The sequence below is a fragment of the Siniperca chuatsi genome, linkage group LG23 (genome assembly GCF_020085105.1).
Source record: "Siniperca chuatsi isolate FFG_IHB_CAS linkage group LG23, ASM2008510v1, whole genome shotgun sequence".
NCBI classification, from domain to species: domain Eukaryota; kingdom Metazoa; phylum Chordata; class Actinopteri; order Centrarchiformes; family Sinipercidae; genus Siniperca; species Siniperca chuatsi.
Genome location: NC_058064.1, coordinates 5,121,198 through 5,144,950, shown reverse-complemented (window position 1 = coordinate 5,144,950; position 23,753 = coordinate 5,121,198). Strand labels below are relative to the sequence as shown.

At 40.8% G+C, this 23,753-nt stretch overlaps 2 protein-coding genes across 4 annotated transcripts; one reads left to right on the top strand and one right to left on the bottom strand.

Moving 5' to 3' along the window:
• The first annotated feature begins 782 nt into the window (after positions 1–782).
• usp44 (ubiquitin specific peptidase 44) lies at positions 783–12,602 on the top strand. Of its 3 annotated transcripts, none has more exons than XM_044186877.1 (6): positions 783–938; positions 2,958–4,674; positions 6,190–6,388; positions 8,462–8,570; positions 9,349–9,599; positions 10,862–12,602. In XM_044186877.1, the coding sequence occupies exons 2-6, from the start codon at positions 3,121–3,123 to the stop codon at positions 10,984–10,986; spliced, it is 2,238 nt and encodes a 745-aa protein (XP_044042812.1). In that variant the 5' UTR covers positions 783–938; positions 2,958–3,120; the 3' UTR covers positions 10,987–12,602. The 3 variants fall into 3 exon arrangements, with proteins under 3 accessions (XP_044042812.1, XP_044042813.1, XP_044042814.1); XM_044186878.1 differs by having other exon boundaries at positions 897–1,032; XM_044186879.1 differs by lacking the exon at positions 783–938 and adding an exon at positions 1,062–2,477.
• Positions 12,603–13,660: 1,058 nt separating this feature from the next.
• LOC122871586 (methionine aminopeptidase 2-like) lies at positions 13,661–23,468 on the bottom strand. Its single transcript, XM_044186882.1, has 11 exons — positions 23,278–23,468; positions 20,768–20,863; positions 20,624–20,686; positions 20,313–20,415; positions 19,328–19,489; positions 18,122–18,303; positions 17,088–17,182; positions 16,910–17,006; positions 15,796–15,899; positions 15,580–15,695; positions 13,661–14,688 (listed from the first exon to the last, which is right to left on the bottom strand). Exons 1-11 carry the CDS (start codon positions 23,435–23,437, stop codon positions 14,436–14,438), a joined length of 1,431 nt encoding a protein of 476 aa, XP_044042817.1. The 5' UTR covers positions 23,438–23,468; the 3' UTR covers positions 13,661–14,435.
• Positions 23,469–23,753: the final 285 nt, after the last annotated feature.

The following is a 23,753-nucleotide window of genomic DNA, read 5'->3' as shown; positions in this document are numbered from 1 at the left end:
CAACATATAAGATATGATCAATTTCTATAGATGAGACCACCAAAAACAATAAAATTGTTATAATAAGCTCCAATTCGATTAACTGCAACATTAAACTGCTTACACGTTTGTGCATCTATAATAATAATCCAATAATATACCATATGATAATAGAGGCCATTCTGCATAGTGATTGCTGTTACTTTTGATGCTTTAAGTATATTTTGCTGATGATACTTCTGTGCTTTTATGTAAGAAAACTTGAATGTAGGGCTTTTACCGCTTACACTGCGGTATTGTTGCTTTTACTTTGGGCTTTTACAAATCGTTAATTAGCTCCGCTAATGATTTTAATGAATCGACTGTTATGGAGCTTTGATTTTTATTTTAACTGGTTAAATACTGGTTTGGCTGTACTTGAGTGTAAATGGTGCAACATTTCCCTCTAGTGGTATAAAATTACATTACTTCTATTTCACCATCAGTGCAATGCAGAAATTTTGTCCAGTCCCTCTTTGGCTTGTTGATTATTTTCATGAAAAGTGGCACTGTGACACAACACACAATAAACAACAAGTAACAGTATTACATGTAGGCCCACTAAAGTACCACAATGCAACAACTGACAGGAATACTAAACACACATGAAAATACCCCTTAAAATATAACAAAACTAAAATCCAAGAGTCTGACATTAAACTAGTAAATACCAAATGGAACTAAAAACACTAGAATGACAGTATAATACAACTTTGAGCACATACACATTGTTTTAATAAAAGATAAGTGAACACCTTTACTCTCACCATCATCATCATCATCATCATCTTCAACTTCAACAACAACAACAACAACGTCACGTATCGAGGACGCGCTCGAGCCAACACCACGCGACAGAGACTGACAAGATGGCGATCATTTTAGAAACAGAGGAGTTACTGCCGTGAAGGAGAGGCTCGGTATGCTGTTTTCTTTTCACATAGAGTCATCCATAATTAATGTTTAACAGTGTGGCCGATGATACGTTTGTTCTTGTTCAAACACATCCAGCAGGTTGGTTTTAAAGCCGAGGCTGCCGCTGGGAGCTGACCTCCGGCTAACGCATGAACTTGTTAGGATTATCGCAGTTAGCCTGGTAGGCTAATGCTAGCTAGCGTGCTAGGCTAACGTTAGCAGGACAGCTAGGGCTCACTAATCTCTTGAATAAATACAATAAAAACGGTATAGCTAACATAAGTGGCGCTTGTTTGTCTATGCTCTACTAGTATTTTAAGTTATTTTAGACATTTTTTCTGTAAGGTTTTTACAGTGGTTTCGATTTTCGTTGTGTATGATTTCAGTATGTTGTAATCGCAACTCCCCATAGCTGTATCAATTACACGCTAGCTGTAGCCAGCTAACCTTAACTGTAGAGGTGACGTTACTTAAAAGTTGAGCTGTTTCGACTACCCTTATCATGCGACTCGTTTTGCCGTTATATCGTACAGTTTGTTGAAGGGCTCGACAAGCTGATAGTGTTTTACTGTGACTTGTTTAGCCTGTTTTAACGTGAGGCTGTGGGGTGTTCAGCCACTTGAGACCATGCAGTCACAAGGACAAACCAGGCAAAGCGCGCTAACTTGCTGATAAAACTTCAGTGTCATTAGAAACTATGAAACAACTCTCCCAAGAGTCTTCGCACTGTTTGCTATATTAGACGCCACTTCTTTCTACATATCAAATCAATGGCTTTAATCCTAAAGCTCTGTTACTACTGTAGCTCTGTAATTACTGTAACTTAAAATGTGGATAATCCTTAGCGAGGTTCTGATGTGGACATTTAGGTTACTGACTGGAGCGACAGCAAAGTGCCACGTTATTCTGCATCTTTATTGCTTATCATGATACCACCTGAAGAATCAACCTGAAAGGATTTCATGCTCTACGATTAAGCAATCTTAACAAGACTTTAGGTTAGTTATCAAACTCAACAGGGTCTGTCTTGGATCCCTGACAGCAACTATATTTTATTTATATCACAGCGGCTGCAGACACTCATGGCAGCACAATCTGAACACTTACTGAATAAATACGCCCACTCCTATAGTATAACTGGTAAACAAACGCCTACTTTGACCTGAAGGCTTTGAGCTTGTTTTGCTTTAATGGAATGAAGGGATAATACAGCATCTTTCCCGTGTCCCAGTCACTATCTATCACTATCTATCTATTTATCACTTTCCCTCTCTGTTACCTAAGCTCTTTCCTAGCAGTCCATTTTCTTCCCTTGGTTTCCACGCTTTCATTTCCCCAGTAAAGGTAGTCCTGTACCAAGACAAAGGTTGCACCACTTTGCAAGCCCAGTGCCCCTTTTGTTGGATAATCTTACTTCTTTGACCTCAGTGGGGGGGTTTGATAGGGCTCAGCCCACTTAAGGACCCCCACTTTCTCAGCTGAGGTACACTAACCCTCAGGGATGTGAAAAGAAGCCAGAAGAGGTTGAGTGGAAAAGCTCAAAGGTTTGTTTCACATCCAGGTTCAACAGCCCATGTTAACTTACATCTTTCTGTTTTTCAGTGGATGTGCCTGGCAACACTCAGTGCAGTCATGTTTATCAACCAGTTATTTTAGTGTTGGGAAATGTTAAATCTTGCTTGCTGCCCAAAGTTTACCGTGTATAGCTATGGCCTCATAAAACATTGGAGGTTAGATGACTTTCAGATAATAATTTTATTGCGTGGGATGATGCGTTTCTAGGAAAAGAACAGGATGTCGTTATGACATTAAAGTACACCAAATGTGCTTTTTTAAACTATATGTTTGGTCTGTAAGGGTATATGGTCAAACAATATGAACAAAAGATAAATAAGGAAAATGTGTTTTTTAATTATTTAGTACTTTTTAGATCTCTGTTTTGAAGGACAAGTCCATTTGATTTTTAGCTTTCTTATTCCATCTATTCATCTTGACTAACCAGATCTGTTCTCTCCCCCCTCTAGACACCACCATGCCCTGGGAGGGTCCCATTTCTCAGCTCACCATGGTCACCATGGTGATATGAAGCCAGTGTGAAGCGTTGACACTCACACACAGACTCACACACAGACGGTCAGTTATTGACTGACACAGCCAGCCAGCCAGTTCGGCCGGCAGGCGTGTGTAATGGACAGGTGTAAGCATGTGGGGCGGCTGCGGCTGGCCCCAGACCACTCCATCCTCAACCCCCAGAAGTGGCACTGCGTGGACTGCAACACCACAGAGTCTATGTGGGCCTGCTTGGGCTGTGCTCATGTGGCGTGCGGACGTTACATCGAGGAACATGCTCTGCAGCACTTTCAGCAGCAGCACCACCCGTTGGCTATGGAGGTTAATGAACTATATGTTTTTTGTTACTTGTGTGACGACTATGTCCTGAATGACAACGCCACCGGAGACTTGAAGCTGCTTCGGAGTACGCTCAGCGCCATTCAGAGCCAGCGCTATGAGGTTACCACCCGCAGTGGGCGCACCCTCCGCTCTGCTAGCGCTGCCCCTGACGCCGTCATGCCATCCGGTGCCCGCGAGCTGCAGCTGAGGGACGAGGACAGGATGTTTACTGCGCTCTGGCACCGCCGCAGGGCGCTTATGGGACGTGTCTTCCGCTTCTGGTTTGGACTGACTGAATGTGGAAAGAAGAGGGAGGAAGAAGAGAGAAAGAGGGAGGAGGAGGAAGAGCAAAAAAGGCAGGCAAGGGAGAGGAGGCGTGCTATAAAGAGGCAGCTACAGGAGGAGCTGGAGAATGCCCCTCTCAGGAAGAGTCGCCGGTTACGTTGGAAGAGCCAGAGAGTTGCACATACGGCAGTCACAACACCATCTCGGAGTGCACGCAACAAGACAAAAACCCCTGCGCCCCCGTCTCTCACCCGCAGGCCAAGGACTCGAAGCCCTGCTACTGCTACCCCCACGAAAGCAGGGCGGACAAAAAAGGTCCAACCAACTTCCAAACCTCGGAGCCGTTCTTCTACCACCAAATCTAAACCCAAAACGCCCTCAGCGACCCCCTGTTCTGCCCAAACACCTGTTCGCCGCAAGCAGAGTACCAAACAGGGTGGCTCACCTTTCAAACGGCGTCCCACAGTCACTCCTGGAGTGACGGGCCTGAGGAATTTAGGCAACACCTGTTATATGAACTCCATCCTGCAGGTGCTGAGCCACCTGCATGTCTTCAGGGAGTGCTTTCTGCGCCTGGATCTGACACAGGCACTGGAGCTACTGGCATCTGCTGTCCACGGCCAACTGGCTGGGAAGGCCTCGCAGTTTCCCCTGACCCAAAGGAAGGGACTCCAGGCCAGCTCAGGTTCTGGGGCAGGGCTGAGCGGCGGGGCCTCACGGACCCGCAGCATGGAGCTGATACAACCCAAAGAGCCCAGCTCAAAGCACATCTCTCTCTGCCACGAGCTGCACACCTTGTTCCAGGTTATGTGGTCTGGCAAGTGGGCGCTGGTATCGCCTTTTGCCATGCTCCACTCGGTGTGGCAGCTGATCCCGGCGTTCAGGGGCTACGCTCAGCAGGATGCTCAGGAGTTCCTGTGTGAGTTGCTGGACAAGGTGCAGCACGAGCTGGAGAGCACCGGAAAGCACACAACCACTGCAGGAGTCCCACAGACACAGAAACGACTCATCAAGCAGGTGCTCAGTGTGGTCAACACCATCTTTCATGGCCAGCTCCTCAGCCAGGTACACACACACACACACACACACACACACCTGCAATCAACTTTACTTAATCATTGACTAACTCAGCCGTGGTGATAAGCATGATGCCTGCACACATGCACCTAATCAGATCTGCCCACACACTCCACTCCACACTGCATTGATAATTCACCAGCCATCATCAGCTCTGACTGAACTGTATCACTAATTCATAATTCAGATTAAACTGGCCTTGATGGATTCATGTATCACTTTAAATCCTTAAGTGGAGGTTAAGCTTCCAGCACTGACACAAGTAAAAAAAAATTTGTATATTTTTAAGGTTGAGTTGGGCTGATTTTAATGTTTTTGGTGATGTTTTTTTTTTTGGTCTCTTCCAAATTTGTACCTTGTTAACACAGTACAGAACTTTGGTACGCCCTCGCTGAAATGATTAGTCGATTATTCAATCACCAGAAAAATAATCGTCCACTATTTTGATAAACATTTAACTCATTTTTTAACCAAAAATGGTGAAAAAATCTCGAGTGTTAGGACTTGCTGCCTTTCTTTGTCATTTGTCAAATTAAACTGAATACCTTTTGGTTTTGGACTGTTAGTCGGACAAAACAAGAAATTTGAAACAATCACCTTGAGCTTTGGGAAGTTGTGATGGATTTTTTATTTATTTATTTATTTATTTTTTACATTTCATGGATTAATCGATAATAGGGAAAAAATGTTGCAGTCCTAATCCTGAGTAGTGGAGCTTTCTGGTCATTATTATAGTGTAATAATAGTTAATAATTAAAATTAAGTGCACCTGTGCTCCTTGATTTTCAAATTAAGTGTTGTTTTTTCATCTATTCACCGTAATTGCTTGACAAAACAGTACTTAAGATCACAACTAAAGCACACTAGCTGTATTTTCCTCCTCTGTGACGTCTCAGCTCCAGTTGGGGCATCTCAAATTGAAAGTGTGATATCAATTAAATAGTTTCACTTCATTTTCTCAAGAATACGTAAAAGGACTTACTTCTTGATGTAAAAATTCTACTTTGTTGTTTTTTATGTGCTTAGAGTGATAGTGAGACCTGGTTTGGCACTTATGGACATATGAGCAGCTGGTGACAATACTTGGATATATACAACCATATCCAACTGATGTAACCGATGGAAGAGAGACATGGGAGTGTATAGAGTTAGTATGAGGACAAGAGATTAGCGTCTACTTGTGGAGGCTGAGCACACACTGTGACACCTGCTCTTGCTGAATAGAGGGCTGTGTGTCTGTAGGGGTTTTGGGGGTATCTCGGCCCTGTGGCTTTTAACTACTGTACTGACTCAGACTGCCTTTGCACTCTCTAGCAGTGGCAGTTTGTATTGTATATGAAAATTACAGCAAATCACCACTTTATTATTTTCTTTGTTTTGAGAGAGTTTAAAGAGACACAAGAACAGCACACACTTACAAGTAGGGTTAGAATAATATTGGATTATATGTGTAATATACCACGACACCCATCATGTCTTTATTTCCCTCACTCTCGTGTGCAGGTGACGTGCCTAGCCTGCGACCATCGCTCCAACACTGTGGAGCCTTTCTGGGATCTGTCTCTGGAGTTCCCTGAGCGGTATCACAGTAATAGCAGGGAGTCGGCTGCTCAGGCTTCATGCCATTTGACGGAAATGCTGGCCAAGTTCACAGAGACTGAAGCACTGGAGGGAAACATCTACGCCTGTGACCACTGTAACTGTGAGTTAAGGCAAAAACATTGTTTTTTCATGCACTGGTCAGTTTTGAGATTTTGGGCTAATTTGCTTCCATAACATGTCTTCTTCAGACTAGTGGAAAGAAAACACCCAAAATACACATTTAGGTGTTTACTTTACTACACTTCGTCTATTTGCGTCTGTAGATTTCTCCTAAATTCACCACAAGTTAGCTTTAGATAAATAATTGTCTTGATGTAAGTAATCAACAGGGGAAGTTTCATGGTGATATCTATTAGTTAAAATTATTACCCTATTCACCTTTGGTGTCTCCCCTTAAATAATGTCAACATACACACACACACACACACTTTATCTTTCAGCTCATTAACACATTTACACCTGGCATTAATATGAATCTCAAATCCAGACTATGGCTAGGGCTGTCTTTTCTGTTCCATCCCCAACTCCAGTTGTTGTATTAAGCTAATCTCAACATGTCACGGACCTATGTTGCCTGTGAATAGAGGTTAAAGTGATATTGATCTTCTCATATAAGGCCAAAATGTTTGATGTTCATTTGAAACATTTCAAGCAAATGTTCATACTTGTCTGGAAGCCTGAAAACTATCAGCCATGTTGGTGAAATAAAATCTTAATGGAGGTTTTCTTATTGAGTATTGTTCTGGCTTTTTTGCTACATTGCGTACTTTTACAGTGTAAAGACGTAATAGAGAAGATAAGGGATGAAATGCCACAAAGGTCCCAGGCTGCTTTTGAGTGTAACACATTATGGTCAAACAGAGGACTTGTTACACTCAGTGCAGATCAAAACTAACCGTGGCAGTAATGTTGTCATGCCTTTATTGATAGAGATAGTAGAGACAGGAAACAAAGGCAGAGGGAGGGGGGACGTGTGTAACAGGGCCCTGGCCTGGCCTCAGTTTAAGAAATCCATTTTGGTCATACGATGGCGAGTAGCTGAGGAGTAGTAACTTTGAAAACTAGTAACCATTTTAGATTGTGATCTAAAAACAAATTGCCCCAACCTAACTAGAATACATACCAATGACAACAAGAAAGTTGTGAGGGTAATATTGTTGAAAATCTCTCTGATAATATCGATGTTGGAAATGCATCCTGAATTAGAATTTACTGCTGTGCAAGTCATAATCTGAATGGAGTAGAGTCAAAGTTATGTGTTATTTAGAGATGTCCCGGGCATATTTTGATGGATCGTATCTGCTAAAATAAACCCAAACAAATGCAGATCCTTTCTTCACTCTAGTATGTTTTGTCTATCTCAGTCTGCTAGTGTTGTGGTGCTGCTGTCCTTAACGGCAGCCTACAGAGTGAACATTTTGCTGCATATGTGAGTGAAAATTAGGAGTGTGTGAATGTGAAAAATTATTTGGGCGCACTGGTGAACGACTGTGACTCCAAGGTTGGCAAAATACACATATTTGCTAAACTCCCACGCTAACTAATATCTCCTCTCTCTTTCTCATTAGCAATGATCAGAGCACAAAACATTCAGGTTGCAGCTTCTCATTTTTAGCCAGCGCTGACCGTTGCTAATTAACGTTAATTCTGTGACTAACTTGATAACAGAAAAACAATAAACTCGTCTGTTGTCTGGTTCAAGTGCTCTCTACAGCCGGTGTCTGTACTCAGCCAAAGATTGTTTTTTTGTAACTCTGATTGTACTCTGTAACAGCACTGTACAACCACAACTGTTGTTTTTGTAGTCCCAATAACACTAACAGTGTATCTTCTCTCTAGCTTACCACGTCGCATCACTTTCAGTAGTCTGTTAAACTTTCCTTCACATAATATCAATAATTCAAGCTTATACATTTAATAATTTTGAACCAGGACCTCCAGTAAAATAAGATTAAGTAGGTTACAGCTGTTATTTCAATGTGTCAGATACATATTTAATCAACATTTAAGTAAATATAAGCATCAGATTAGATGTACAGTAATTACAACAGTAATATCTTCTTGTAAAAGAGGGTCGTGCATAGCCGTTGGTCACAAGAATGCAGCAAAGCTGAGGCGGCACTCAGTGGAGTAACGTTTGTATTGAGTGTTAACTCTTTCCTCTTGTTTGCAGCTGCTCGACGACGGACCTCCTCCAAACCAGTCCTCCTGACCCAAGCTCAAAAACAGCTGATGGTCCACAAACTGCCTCAGGTCCTGCGGCTTCACCTCAAACGCTTCAGGTATGATGATGATACACCAGAGTCAGTCAATCTCTGTTGTAGCCAATTCATTTAAATGTATCTGTATTTATTGCCTGCTAGGGCAGTTGTATGCAGCAGCTCACTACCCAGGTCAACAAATACACATATTTGGGGGCTGTTTTTTTAATATGAAAATTGATGCTGGATGAGAAAAGCCTGCCTTCTAGCAGCAACCATGTTATTAGCTGAAAACGCAACATAAATTGTGTGATTAACTGTTCATATGTTTGTTTTTATTTGTCGCTGAAACTACTCCCTTGCACGCCCTTGTCAGTGACAGTCAGGAATCAGGAAGTCTAGTTGCCAAAAATGAGTGCCAAGTAGCTTTTATAAACTGAAAGATGATATGAAATGAATTTTCCAGTTGGAATAGTACAGCTTAAGGGGAAAAACTAATTTAAATCATGCAAACTATTTCATAAAAAGGAAATAGTACTAATTAAAGGCTCCTATAAAAAGGTGCCAACAGTTATTTTCATGCTCTTGCTACAGTTGAAAGATTGACAGTAAAACACAAAAAAATCCCCCATTGGCAAGAAAATTCTCTAAACTTTAGGTCTTTAAATCCTGTTTAGAGCCTCGAGGCTAAAAAATACATTGTGGTCAAACAAGACTCTATTTTTAGTCTATGAAAAGTTTACAGTGTATACAAGTTTTTTACTTTGCACACTGATGATGCAATGTTTGCAGATGGTTTTATGATGCTGAGTAGTATCTCATTGGCTGACTGGCTTTCCGTCTTGTGATTGGTCCTCAGGTGGTCTGGACGAAACCACCGGGAGAAGATCGGAGTCCACGTCAGCTTTGACCAGCTTCTCGACATGGAGCCATACTGCTGCAGAGAGCCCTCACCCAAAGTTGTGCCCTGCTCCAGTCCCAGCAGCCCCAGCTCTGCAGGCTCGCTGCGCCCCAAGCACTTCCTCTACGACCTCTCCGCTGTGGTGATGCATCATGGGAAGGGCTTCGGTTCTGGCCACTACACCTCTTACTGCTACAACACAGAAGGAGGTGAGTAAAGAGCACAGCAGGATTTAACTGGGTTTTAAAAACATGTCCTTTTGTTGGAAACAGGTTTGAGTGGCAGCCTAATTAATTTTCACAACCTGTAGCTACAATCTGAAAATGAGATAATTATTTCAATTAATTCATCCCGAAAGACATTTTGCGCCAAAGATGCTCAGTATACATGTAAAAATAGCAGCCTTGTTTTCCAAAAGCTACTTTCTCCAAATACTGAAGGTCTTTACTCAGAAAGTAAAAGTTGATCCACTCTATTGATCAGATTTTTACTGGGAGACTCTGACTCCTGAAACTGACATGACGCAATCAGCTGTTTAACTAGGGAAGAGTCCTCACTCTATTGGAGTTGTTAGAACTACAAAAACATGCGATTGTACAGTGGCGTTAGAGTGATGCTTCTTTTACCTCATAAACAATCTTTGGCTGAGTACAGACACCGGTCCGGCGGTGGATGTGAGCCAAGCAGTTGAAAACATCGCTTTTCTGCAAGTTTATGCTTGTGAAACAGACGTTTTAATGAATGACTCTTATTGGCTTTTTACTTGAGAAGGTTTTTATTGCACGTAGAGTAAATAGCGTAATTCGCACACGAGTAAAACATTGTCTTTCACTCTCTCTGCCATGGCCTCTCTGTTCTGCCGCACGCTCTCTCTCTCTGCACACGCGACCAGATATTACAACAAAACCATATTTAGTGCTCGGCTAATCTCACTCCCTGGTCTCCTCAAGTACCGATTAAAAGATCGGACCATAATAATTTAAACCAGGTTCCAATTCAGAACCGGTTCCCGGGGACATGCCTAGCCAGAACTCCTCCACCTGTGCGTCCAAATAACTTTTCACATTCGCACACTCTAATTTTCACTTGCTACCTGGAGAACTCTGATAGAAACCCGGATACTGTGGCATGTAAACACCTTATCCAGGTTTCTGAACATTGATGAGATTGAGATGGTGAGAACGGCACAACTGAACACAGAAACCTGGATACTGTCAGAATCATTGATACGGGGATACGATCAAAACCAGGATACTAGTATAATGAGTGTTTACACGGTTTCCACAGGCTGAATGGTACTCCTCATGTTGAGTAAACTAATCCTCGTGTAAAATTGGTTCAGTGCCCTTTTAAGTTATGAGTAAATAATTAATTTGCCTAATCATTTAGGATTCCCGTTCATTCAGTCTGATTTGTTGTTGCTTCTTTCTGTGCTGCCTTCATATTAGTTTTCCCGCGTTTTCTCCTGCAGGCTTCTGGGTTCACTGTAATGACTCTAAGATGAATGTGTGTTCGGTGGAGGAGGTGTGTCGTGCTCAGGCCTACATCCTCTTCTACACACAGCGAGTAACTCAGGACAAAGACCGGCCGCTATAGGACCACAATCCCCTGAACCCCCCTCCTCCTCCTCAGCTGCAGCCTGACGACTCAGCGAGAAGATATCAGCACAGCCCCACCTATCACTCTTTCTCTCTTTCTTTGGGCATTTTATATCCTGGGAGGATGGGTCTTTTAGTCTATTTTTCTAAATAAGGAAAAAAAGAAAAAGAGAGGAAGGACTCCTTTTTAAAAACTGGTTCTGCTTTGTGAACTTCTTGTATATGGTGTTTATATGTAGGTTTTTCTCTTTTTAAAAAAAAAAATGGTGATGTTTGTGATTTGTGTACAGGTGTATTTTATAAAGAAAAGAGTATCAGCCAAGATGTGTCTCAGTAGCAGCCAACAGACTGGCCAGGGCACGACTACAAGTGTCCTCTACAGGTCGTACAGGTGTATTCAAGGTGTCTGCCAACCTGCATCTGGTGGCTTGTTGATTGTTCGTTTTGTTTAAATCAACTGAAATGTTTCTCAGTCACTTTAGATAGTCGTCGCAGAACTGGATGTAGGCTTGTAAAATGTCATTCACTCACTAGAAATGGCCTACCTGTGTTCTAGACAGGTAAAGTGTTGATTAGATGTTAACAAAGGTGGCCACTTTCCTGTCAGAAATGCACTAATTTCTACAGAATAGGTTGTCAGCGTTGTTTTTAACTCAGTGTTGGTTCATCGTTAAAATATCTGTACACAAGCAGAGCAGGAAGTTTATTTTTCACTCTGAAGTACTCGTAAGTCTGTCAGGAAAGATTGGCAGACCTCAAGCCAAAGCCCTGGAGGTGTGGAAAAACCTCTCAGCATTTCCAAAACATTTGCTTGGTGTTTTTTAATTTTTATTTCACTGAGGGGGGGCGGAAAGTTTCCAAAGGAATGGGTTTTTTTTGGCTAAATGCTGCCACCTCTCTACTCCAGAATGTAATTGTCTCCCGAGTGTGAACCGTCCCCAACTAGACATAACTAGTGTACTATAAAAGTGCCCTTTTGTTGAGAAAGCAGATATATTTTTATAGTTCATATCAATTCAGCAAAGTGGAATCTGCACAGCTGCAGTCCCACCCAGACCAGCATTTAAATTATGAATGTATTTTATATACAATCCTTCTCAGAGGTTTAAGAAAAGAGGCCATTGACTTAAACTTTTATACAACCGCTGATTGTTCAACACCACCAGCAGTTATGACAGATTTTACTGTTCTCCCATTATTAAGTAGGTGTGTGTACTGTATGTGTACATACTGTATTTTATTTACCATCTGTTCAGTACAATATCCAGATTTAACAGGATTTCTGCAGTGTATACAGATTATAATATTTATCTCCATACTGGAGAAAATTATACAAGGAAAAAAAGGTATTCTCCACCTCAACCATGTTCCGTCTGATTTCTCCATCAGACGGGAGTTCAAAGCACACTTCATATTGTTTTTCCTTTATTGTCAGATGTCTTGACACAGTTTGTTGGCATTTTGGTTAGTACTCCATGGATGGATGCGTGTGTGTGTGCGTGTGCGTGTGTGTGTGTGTAAATGTTATAATAGTTATACTATGCAAATTGTTACCTCAATTTTTTTTCTGGAGAAAATTACCTCAATAAATGAGAATATTTTTTCATTTTTCTACGAAAGATGCCAGTGTCTTGCTTTTTCTCATTTTGTACAGGAAGCTAGGCAGGTCAATTTTATTTATATAGCCCAAAATCACAAATTTTCTAAAGCAAATATGCTCACAGCAAATGTTTTATACCAATGTTTTGAGGGGGTCTTGTGTGTTTTATAAAATAAAATTAATTTATCATAGCTAAAACTAGTAGTTTCACTTCAGTTAAGATTTACCCGCAAATAACGGTTAAAAATGTTTTGTGCGACCAACGGTTCAAAATCCAAAGATAGCTAGCTAGACTCTGTTATAACTAACAGAATATGAAAATGAACACGAAGCTGGAACCAGACAATCTTTTGCTTTTATTTACTGCTAAAAATGAATAGTTTGACATTTTGGGAAATACATTTATTCGCTTTCTTGTCGAGTGAGATGAGAAGATCGGTAACGCACTTTAAACCGTTAAATAAAACGTTAAAGCTAACATTACAGCTAGTGGCCGGTTAGCTTAATCTGGCATATTTTAGCTCTGCTCTTTCTAACGGTAGCAAAATCCGCCTACCAGCACCTCTAAAGGTCACTAGCTAACACGTTATAACTTATTTGTTCTATATGTACAAAAACCGAAATATAAAATGTACAATATGTGCTTTTTTGGACAGAGCCAAGCTAGTTTCCAGTCTGTATAGCTACTAAGCTATCCGGCTGCTAGCTGTAGCTCCATGTTTTAACGGACAGACAAGAGAGTGGTATTGATCCTCGGCAAGAAAGCGAACAAGTGTTTCCCAAAATGTTAAACTATTCCCTTTAAGCAAAAATGTCACTGATTCCAGCTTCTCAAATGTTATTTGCTGGTTTTCTTAATCCGCTATGACAGTAAACTTAATACCTTTCATCTTTGGACTGTTAGTTGGACAAAACAAGCAATTTGAAAAAGTTAACTTGGACTGGGAATATTAGATGGACCTTCTTCACTATTGTCTGACAGTTTATACACCAGATGAGTAATCGATAATTAATATATACAATATCAATAACCTCAATACACTGTTATTACAGACATCAGAAGACAACAGGCCACAATGAGCAAAATCATTTTAATAATCTTTTTTTCTTACAAAAACATTTTCAGGGAGTTCAAAATGAAGCATTGTAATTGGGAACATACAGTGGCAGCAACCATTTCAAAGATATTTTACAAATATCAAAGAAACGATGACTAGAGGGCCAGAGTTCCCTCCGGCAGCAACAGAAGCCAAACATACAGCTGCAGATGCACGGCGTCTGTAGTAAGATGGCGTTTATTACTACGACACCCCGAGCTTTAAATGTTAGGAATTGTCTGTTTGCAGATATTTCTGGCCATGCATCGGCCTAACCACTTCTTAAACCCATCAGTAGCGTTTGTGCTTAATTTAACTCGAGCACTAAAGCACTGGAGGCTCAGAGTGGAGCCATAGAAACTTTGAAAATGAAAGGGGAGGTATAAGGAGGTTTCCCGCGGCAGCTTAAATAAATGTTTAACTGTTTGACAGTTAACTTTTTAATGGTTTTGTAAAAGGAGGTCCACAGGACATTGAAGGAAACTAGAATGCTTCCTCCAACAGATACGTGTTTGCTTGTTTACAAATTTCTTTAGCTGTGGTTGATAGAAAACTCAGAAAGCCAGTCCTCCTCCTTGCAAGCTGTGAGTGGTGCATTGTGGGTAGAATACAGTAGCATTTGGCATTCCTCAAAGCTGCTCTGAGACAAATATGTCCTGTTTTAGAAGCTCTTTTCTGTTTCGTTCTTATTTCTCTGAAGGAGGAGTTGCTAACTGGGGCTGGAGGTGCTGTGTGGTGGTGGACTGGGGGTCAGTAGTCGTCTCCCCGGCTCACCACCTCCTTGCAGGTGGGCCTGAGCAGGATGGTGTGCTCGAACTGAGCGGTGTAGCAGCCCTTGGTGTCGCAGAGGGGAGGGTAGGGGTCCACGATGCCCAGGTCGCACAGGTTCTTCAGGGCCATCAGGTACTTGCTCTCGCCCAGACGGTCCAGCCAGCGGCGGCAGAACGCCAACGTGCCGAAGTTCTCGTTGACAACGTTCAGCAGGTGCTTTGCTCTGGGCAGCCTGGAGAGGAAGGAGGGAAGTAAGCCTCCGTTATTTTACCAGAGCGTTTTCTGAACCATATGTTTTCACTCCCTTCATAAATAGCAAGGCGGGACATGTTGCAGGACGTGCGCCCGTATGTCCACTGGTTTAAAAACACACAGCAAATATCTGTATACTGTATGAATGGACAGAGGAGAGAACCTTTTGATAGTAATGTAAAAAAATGCACTGATAGTGTAAAATGAAAGAAGTGCTTATTCTCCTCGACTTCTGTCTTTTTCTTATTTCCATTAAGGATGACTGTTTTAAGTTTAGATAGGACTTTATTTATCCCGAGGAAAATTGTTGTGCAGCAGTTGCAGTGCAAAGTAGGAAAGAGTGCAAATATAAAAATATCAATAAACAGATTCAAAAATATAAACGGTAAGGTCGCTTCTTGGTGAGTTGCATATAAGTAGGTACAATATCAAATCTCAAGTACAGGTAAGTGTATATATTGTCAATTCAAAATGTTCAGTGATTATGTCCATTATTTATATGTAATGTCCCATTATTGCACATTCAAATTTTAGGTTTTGAGGCAAGAGCTAAAGTTGTAAGTGTGACTTTTTTAAATATGATTTCTAAATGATGTCTGGTAAGGATAAAAGTCCATAAATGCAAAGAAATTGCTATCACCAATTCCAGTAGTATGTGTATGATATTACAATTTGGCTCATTTATGATTTATGGATGTGATTTTTGACACAAAATCAGGTGCTAAGAGTTAATGGATAATCAAAAAAGGCATTGATTAATCTTCAGGAGTTGCTTAACACAAATACACACAAAATAGTTGCGTGTTTTGCGAGAGCAGAGTGGATTCATGCTGTGTACAGGAACGCATCATGAAGGCAGACAAGCTCTTACCTGATGGGGACGTGGCCGACGTCAAAGTTTTTCATATAGTGAGAGCACTCCATGTCATCGTGGACCACACCTTTACCTGTGCTGCCGAATGTCTCGATGGCATAAACCTCTCCCTCCTGCAGGGTGAAAACACACAACACGCAAATATTCCAATCTTACATTGTATTTTTGACAAACCAGCATTAGTCAGAATGACGATGGTCATAATTAACTCACCTCCATTTTCGTTGCTTCTCCTCCTTTAACGATGGGCACAGTCTTGCCAGCATGAATCCTGTACTGGCCGATTGAATGACCGTTCAGGTTTCGGATTGGCTTCACTGGAACAGAAGAAATAAGTTTCAGAAATAAACCGGCAACAAGATATTTTGTAAAAAAAAAAAAAAAAAATTAAAAATAATTTATTATCAGGAGGTAAAACTACTGTTGTGATTGTACTGGTTACAATATCTAAATTTCACGACTGGCACTTCTAAGTAAACAAAGCACTTCATATACTGTTTATCAACATTTTGAGACACTGCAGTCCTACATTTTTGGATATTTCCAACAGTTTGAACTGTTAGAAAATAAAAGGTTTTTGAAACTAAGTCTTTTAGAATTAAAATAAAGCACTGAGAAAACATCAAATGTAAATGTGAGTCCATACTAACTGCTACAAACTCAAGATGTCAGCATGTCGATCCCTCTCCTCTCATTTCCTGTATTTTCTACCGCCGACTCTAATGAAGGCAAGAAAATGTTATGCAACCCGGTAAATCCTACTATTAATATTAAACGTCTCTGATAATATCTATTTTTTATTATTTCAGGTGGCCTCAAATCAAAGCAATCCACTCGTTATCCACTCTTGTAGAATTTGTTGAGGTGCTTTATGGAATAATTTTTTTCTATAAACTCTGTATGTATATTTTACTTTCCTCCTCTTTTTAAAATGTTGTAACTCTTTTTTTGTGTTGTTCCAACAGCTCTAGCAGAGTGATACGTCTTCTCTCTAGCGGACCGCGTCACGCCAGTTTCACGCCAGGGTCGCATTCTTCCAGTTAAACTTTCCTTCATGTCATATCAATAACTTCAGCTAATAAACTTGATAGTTTTGCATCAGGGCCTTCAGTATTTGGATCAAGTAGCTCGTGAAGAACAAGGCGTGTCAGATTAAGCGGGCTACAGCTGTTATTTCAATGTGTCATTCATATTTAATCAATATTTAGGTAAATATATATATATAAAGTATCGGATTGGACTCTGAATCAGCAGATACCCAATATTAAAGGACTCGGATCTGGATCAGGGCCAAAAAAGCTTGATCGGGACATCCCTAATGTGCTACCTTGGTAAGTTTTCCCATCAAGCTCGACCTCGTAGGACTCCATCACCTCTTGAATCGCCTCTCCAACGTCACACAGGCGCACATCAATGCCGGCGTTCTGCAACAAACAAAACAGGAAAACATGAGCTTACAGATAAAACACATCCGAGTGAGGGGTGTGTGTGTGTGTTAGTTATACTTTGATTCCTGTATTGGTGGCGTCTCTCACAGCCTCCAGCAGCTTGTCATACTTTGGATTAAATGTGACAGTGAAGGCACAGTCAATGATCCGCCCTGCAAACAGACACCAAGCAGAAAGCAGAACATCTTTTAGTTGATGTATTCCAAGCGGATTTTGGTTTTTTTTTGTTTTTTAGAGGTTATGTTGAAACTGTTTCGCCTCTTGTCAAACCTCCACTGGCAGAATATCAGCAAATCAGATGAAACGTTTTCGTTTGAGCCTCATTTTAAGCAGCAAGTTGACAAAAGATCAACATTTAGAGAGCAATTGATGCTTTCATGTGGCGTAAAGGGATAAAATTAGACATTTAATGATACAGAACCTGGGAAACCTAGTTTTAAATACTATGCTCCTCACAAACCAAATGAGCTACAAAAGGTTTTTGAAATTAAAATCTCTCATGTCCTCTATCACCTCTTTTGAAGATTTTAAAATATTAGCACTCTGAATGTAACTGTTTTTCTTATTATGTAACACTGTTCTGTGTATGTAAATTGTTTGTTGTGAATTTCTGTGTGTTTTTGTCACATGCTCATATTGTATATGTTCTCTTGTGCACACGTCTCTCTTGATCTTGTTTTAATAAAAGGATTAAATAAACACAGAGTACGCAGCCTAAAGTTTGTAACAGCAGAAAACTCAAAAAGGACCATACCACTGATTTTGCATGTTCTAACCAATTTACTGTAAACTACATGTACATGACATAACAGGTAACCATTCTGCAAATCATTATCCTGTGTATTTGAATTCTGCATGTATTTTTTCCTTTCAGGCAGCCATTTGTTTCCATTTATATTTTACCTATCTGAGACAAGTCTCAAGAGTCTAACAATTGATTTTCATTTCGTCCAGTAATCAATGTAAACCATTAGCTGCCTGAAATGTAAATCTTTTCTGGCAGCTACTCTGTCTAACCATTATGAATATAGTGTGGGCTTTTAAACGTCAGCACAAAATGTAGTTGAAGCAGCACGTAATTCCTGTGGTACCGTTGATGTGCGTGCCGAAGTCGATCTTGCAGACGTCGTCGTACTGCAGGACGGTGGTGTCTCCGGCGTTGGGAGTGTAGTGGGCAGCACAATGGTTCAGGGAGCAGCCGGTCGGGAAGGCAAGGCCGGCGTTCAGCCTGTTCTCTTTTATCAGCTTACGAGAACAGTCCTCCAATCGCTCACTGGGGGGAGGGATGAGAAATAAAATGAGAAGATTAAAGTGGAAATAAAATACTATTTAACAGAGGAAATTAGCTTAGAACACAGCAGCAGCCAGGTCTGAAAACGACTCCCAATATTGAACGTACAAACAACTGCTTTGTCTAGTTCAGGGGTTTTCAAAGACACAGTGGGGCCCCCGTCAGAGACAACTGCACCCCACCCGAAACCTTATTACTCCTATTGTTCTTTTTCTTACTTCGATTTGGGGGGACAATCATTCTCTAAGTTTTGGAACCACAGTTCTCATAATTTGGGGCTTTCGGGGATGTAAACAGGAAGTATAATGTTACCATGGAGTCAGTGAGTTAGCTGTGGGCTACAACTTGAGCCCCATCTTTTTTTAGCCTATATTTGTTTACATTTTGGCAAATTAGCACCATTAAAAGTATGCCAAATTATCTATTAGCAGTTCCTGCTTGCAATGCACCCGTAGATGTACACACAACTATCACTGGATTACTTTGATACTGAAGAAAACTTAAAAACGTGATGATTCTCAGGGAAGTTCTGGGGTTTTTCTATGATTTTTAAGTGGATTTATGGACATTTATTCGCATTCAGAGATAATCATATCTCAGGAAGTCACACAGAATATAAAAAGATTCATTCATTTCATGTCTGTGTTCAGAGGTATGACTCTGAGAGGGAGTATAATTTTTGATGCCAATTGCAGCAAATGGGGCGCTAGGGTCTTAAAATACCTTAAATGCCACTCCTGCAGCTCCAACCGTTGATGTGTTGATAAGCAGCCAAATCAGTGGTCCAAACTACAATAACAATTCCCACTGTTTTTACAACTTGGGCCTACATCTGTCCCTTTCACCTCACGCAGTATCTCTGCCTTACGTCCCCCTTCAACTCTCCCATGCCCCCCTGAGAAGGCGCCTCACAGTTTGAAAACTCCTGGTCTTGTTTTAAACAGCCATACACACGTGTAAATAATAATAGTGATGAAGAGGATCGCAGCGATAAAGGCAGCCTCACCAGATTTCAATCATGGTCATGCCGGGTTTCATGAAGCTGCGGACGTGCTGTCGGACCTGTCTGTGGGCCTCGGCTGCCTGTCTGAAGTCGTTCCACACCTCCTCGTTGGCTTTATCCAGAACCCGCTTCTCGTCGCTGGTCGTACGCCACACTGCACTGCGACTGAGAGAAGAACACAACAAAAACACACGTTTTTACTTGAGGGGCCTCAAGGCAAGAATGCTGCTTTTTTTTTTTAGAGGTATAGGAATCATATATTATGACAATTCTGGACAGTCAGTTGTGAAAGTAAACATGTTAACACTGCAGGCAGTAACTGGGTTTACATAGCAACAACAACGCTCCTGACTCATCGTCAGGCCAATGACCAGGGTCAATGAGCTCATCTGCACAGTAGCACATAGTGTGGCACAGTAGACAGCTGCAAGGTTATCACCACCAATCTTTACTAACAAGCAAATATAAATATTTGAAGACTGTCCACCTGTAAGTGGAATTTGTTTTATGATTTGCACAATGTTTGCAATTTTAATTTAGACTTGGAAGCAGTTTTAATGCTAATATAAACACCTGCAAACAACATACTAACTAGTAACATTTTCAGTGCTCTAAAACTAAATGACAGAATTTCAGACTTTTTACATGACCTGCAAGTGCTGTCCTCTGATTGTATTATTATGTAGAACACTTTAAGTTGTAAAGTGCTTTACAGGAAGACAAAACGAGAAATGAAAGAGACAAACAATATAAAAAGAGCAAGCAGAACTGTGTACAATAATTGTACAAGCTGCAAAATAAAATGTATAAAATCAAGAAAAAGCCAAAGAAAACAAATGCTTTTATTTAAAGATGTTCACTGATTTGACTTCCAGAGTCGAAGATCACTTTTAGTTCCAACAGGATTAATGATCCATCTAGGGAAACTAGCTGCCCAAATAGTAGTAGAGGTGTAGGTGTGTGTTGGGGGTGTGCGTGCTCTTCTTACCCATCCTGTAAGGTGGGGTATTCACACTCCTGTCCGATGGGGAATACTCCATTTGGGTATAACTCACAGATGGGCACAGACGGGGGATCAGTCTGAGATTTGGCTGCGAGGAAAAAAGGAAACACCCCATCAACTGACACTTGAATTCGGGACAACGGCAGACAGTAAAACTTCAGCTAAGGACAGTCATTGCTCTTTTCGACTGTGAGATTAGAAAACAAGTAGGGATATTCTTCGAAACATAAAATAGAGCTTTTACTCCAAACATTTTTTTTTTGCAGTGCTAACAAATTAAAACGTGGTCAACTTACGTCCTTTCTTCTTCTTTTTCTTCTTCTTCTTTTTCCCTGCCGAGTTTTCTCCATCATCTCCATCTGTGCGAGATAGTGTTGTCACACCAACTACCAAGTGTAATGTTTACATGTGCGTGTGTTATCAGGTGTTAAGACAATCACCTTCCTCGCCATCCTCCTCTTTCTCTTTATCTTCTATCGCCTGCTTCTCCAGCTGTTTGGTCACTTCGGCCACTCCATCAGCCTCCGCCTCAGCTCCTGCAGCAGCGAGAACGTCAACAAGTGCACATACACGGTCCAATAAGCAAGCAACTAGCAGCAGGCAAAAGGTGCTGCATCAGCACAAGCAGCAGAAAGGAGAGGGCGATGTGGGAAAACACTAGTGGTATAACAGCCGATACAAATTCTTATATTGGCAGATCGCTTCGATAAATATTCACAGCAGCTACAAATGAATGAAGAATGTAAACGAATGTCTACTCGGAAGGCGAAAAACTTTCTCTCTCCCGATTACAGTACCTCAACTCAGGATATCTACCAATACTGAGTACCAATCCGATACCAGTACTCTCTTTTTCCCAAATTTAAAATCTTTATACTACGTGGAACTTATTGGCATAATTTAAAAGAAAAAGAAAAAAAAAACACAAGACAGTGGCTTGTTGTGACTTAAACGAATGTAACGAAGAAACTGTATTTAATGTGGATCCGTCACATCACGGCCGACACCAGATCCACTTAATAAATTAACTGGATCGGCCCCGATATTGATCCTGCATATTGGATCAGTGCATCCCAATCATCAAAAAATGTGAAACTCAACAGCATCCATAAAAAAAATGCTCAGCGGTAACGTAAATTATACACGATTTGTAGTTAAAAAGAAAGATACTTTAGGAAAATTAGTAGTTGATCATTTCTGATTTTTTTTAAAAGATAAAACACTGAGTGTGTTGTGGAGGATCTGCTCACGTTTGATAGCTGTATATTAATTACTGCTGCTCACAGTGTCAGCTACTCTGACCCTTATGGATGTAAAGTGGGTAGCAGAAAGTGGATCTTATATAATTAGTTACTTGTTTTGGGGGTTTTTTTGTGCCCCCAAAATGAGCAACCCCAAATCATGTTCACCTTCACATTTTAATGACAATTCACACGATTCTGTACAAAAAACACTTATTTCAGCCCAAACGCCACGTCTCTCTCAGGTTTGCTTAAAGGCTGTCGCACTCACTTCCTCCACAACAAGTGGGTATTCAGATAAGTGACATTTCAAAGTTGTAGTAATCCAAAATCCTTTACATAAACAGGACACTTTGTTATCAGGAATAAACCTTTAAATGTTCCTGGGGTTTGTTCTGTAAGCTATGTACATTTGACATTTAGTAAAATATCTCTATATTGCAGGTAATTTAATGGAGTTTGGTTCTTAGTGTATGGGGATATAAGCGACCATAGGTTCTTAATGTATTGATTTATTAAAATAAATCATCCTTTGGGTCGTCTTTCCTTACATAATAACTCTGGCAAAGAGGGAATTACACAACACGAAAACTTGGCTGAGGCTCAGTACAGTCAGCAAGGAAAACAGCTACTAAAGGGAGCAGCTACAGCACCAGATTATTGTGATTCTTCTCTAAATGAGCAGTAAATATTTATTGTATCACCTGTGTTACATGTCACTGTTCCTGGATATGGCTGTGACTAAAGCCCGGCGTGTTTCATAAGGCCTGACAGGCGCTACAGTAACACCACACTGCCCTCAACCCGCATGGCTAATGAGGATCAGCGTCAAGTTAGACACGTTTCAACACCCAACGTCCGGCATGACTTTCAAAATAAACGTCGACAGTAGCTGTTTATAAAATTATTATGATACAAGACATGCAAGGTATGACTGCCAAAGTAAGACACTGACAATCTGACCTACGTTAATGTTAATCAATTAATTGCATTCTTCTAAATGGGTGCTCAAGTGTCATGTCAGCCAAAATATGGAAATCCAAATGGAGTTTCCATATAAAATAATTCTGATCAATAAAGTGCAGTAAGTTTCTTTCAAAATTATAAACTGGTTATATCCTGACATCCACTCTCTTCATTTGTATGAGAATAACATGTGTAGACTGCTGTTTCAGGAAATACCATGAGAAGCTGTTATTACTTATTAATGAAATCAAAGACGCCATTCACACAATCTCCTCTTCGGACTTTAAGGATGTTATAAATAAACTGCTCTTTAATTATATTTTCATGTTAAAAAATTTAATCTCCCTGGTCTCTGTTATAGTTACTGCTTTATTCCTCTAAATTTTGTTGAGAAAAAGAAAAGAAAACTACCTGATTTTTGTATCTGAACACTGTCATCTTTTTTGATAAATTACCTGAGTATTTTAATATAAACCTCGCAAAAAATCCCCATTTCATTCAATGGAATAATAACAATTTCACGATCATTAAGATTTATATTCTGGTCAATGTATTGTTCAACACTACAGTTAAAAAAAAAAAAAAAAAAAAAAGACTTTTCCCACAAGCGAAGACTTGGACACTTTATTTTGAAGGCAACTTCCCGTGATTTCCGAGTGCTAACTGGCTAACTAGACGCAGCTCTAATAAGTAACATTAGCTCTGCTAGCCTGTTAGCAAGAAACTGATCGAACCAGCCTCACCTGTCGTTGCGGACTTATTCTTCTTCTTCTTTTTCTTCTTCTTTTTCGCTGTCTCCTCCACGGGGTCGGCCTCTTCTCTGTCCTCCACCTCCCCGTTCAGCTCCCCGTCCGGGACTGGTTTCTGGTCCTCTACCTGCTCCGCAGCCACGTCCGCCATCATCACAGGCGCTGCTGGAAAAGGAAGCGCAAAGGACTGTGGGAGTGCTGTGTGTGATGCTGCCTTCATGGACACTCGGTGTTTTTAAAATTATTATCAATAATATACGCAAAGATACTCTACTCTTCTTAACTGTCTCTGATGTACTTCTTCTTTTTCTACTTCTTCTTCTTCTTATTGGTAATATTAGTACTTGTATTAATTACCACAAACTAATTGCATCACAGTGAATCTGGAGCCTTCGGACCCCTTGAGGGTCTAGGGCCCCGGTGCAGTTGCCCTTTTTGCCCAGTTGGTAATCCAGCTTTGGCTGCTATAT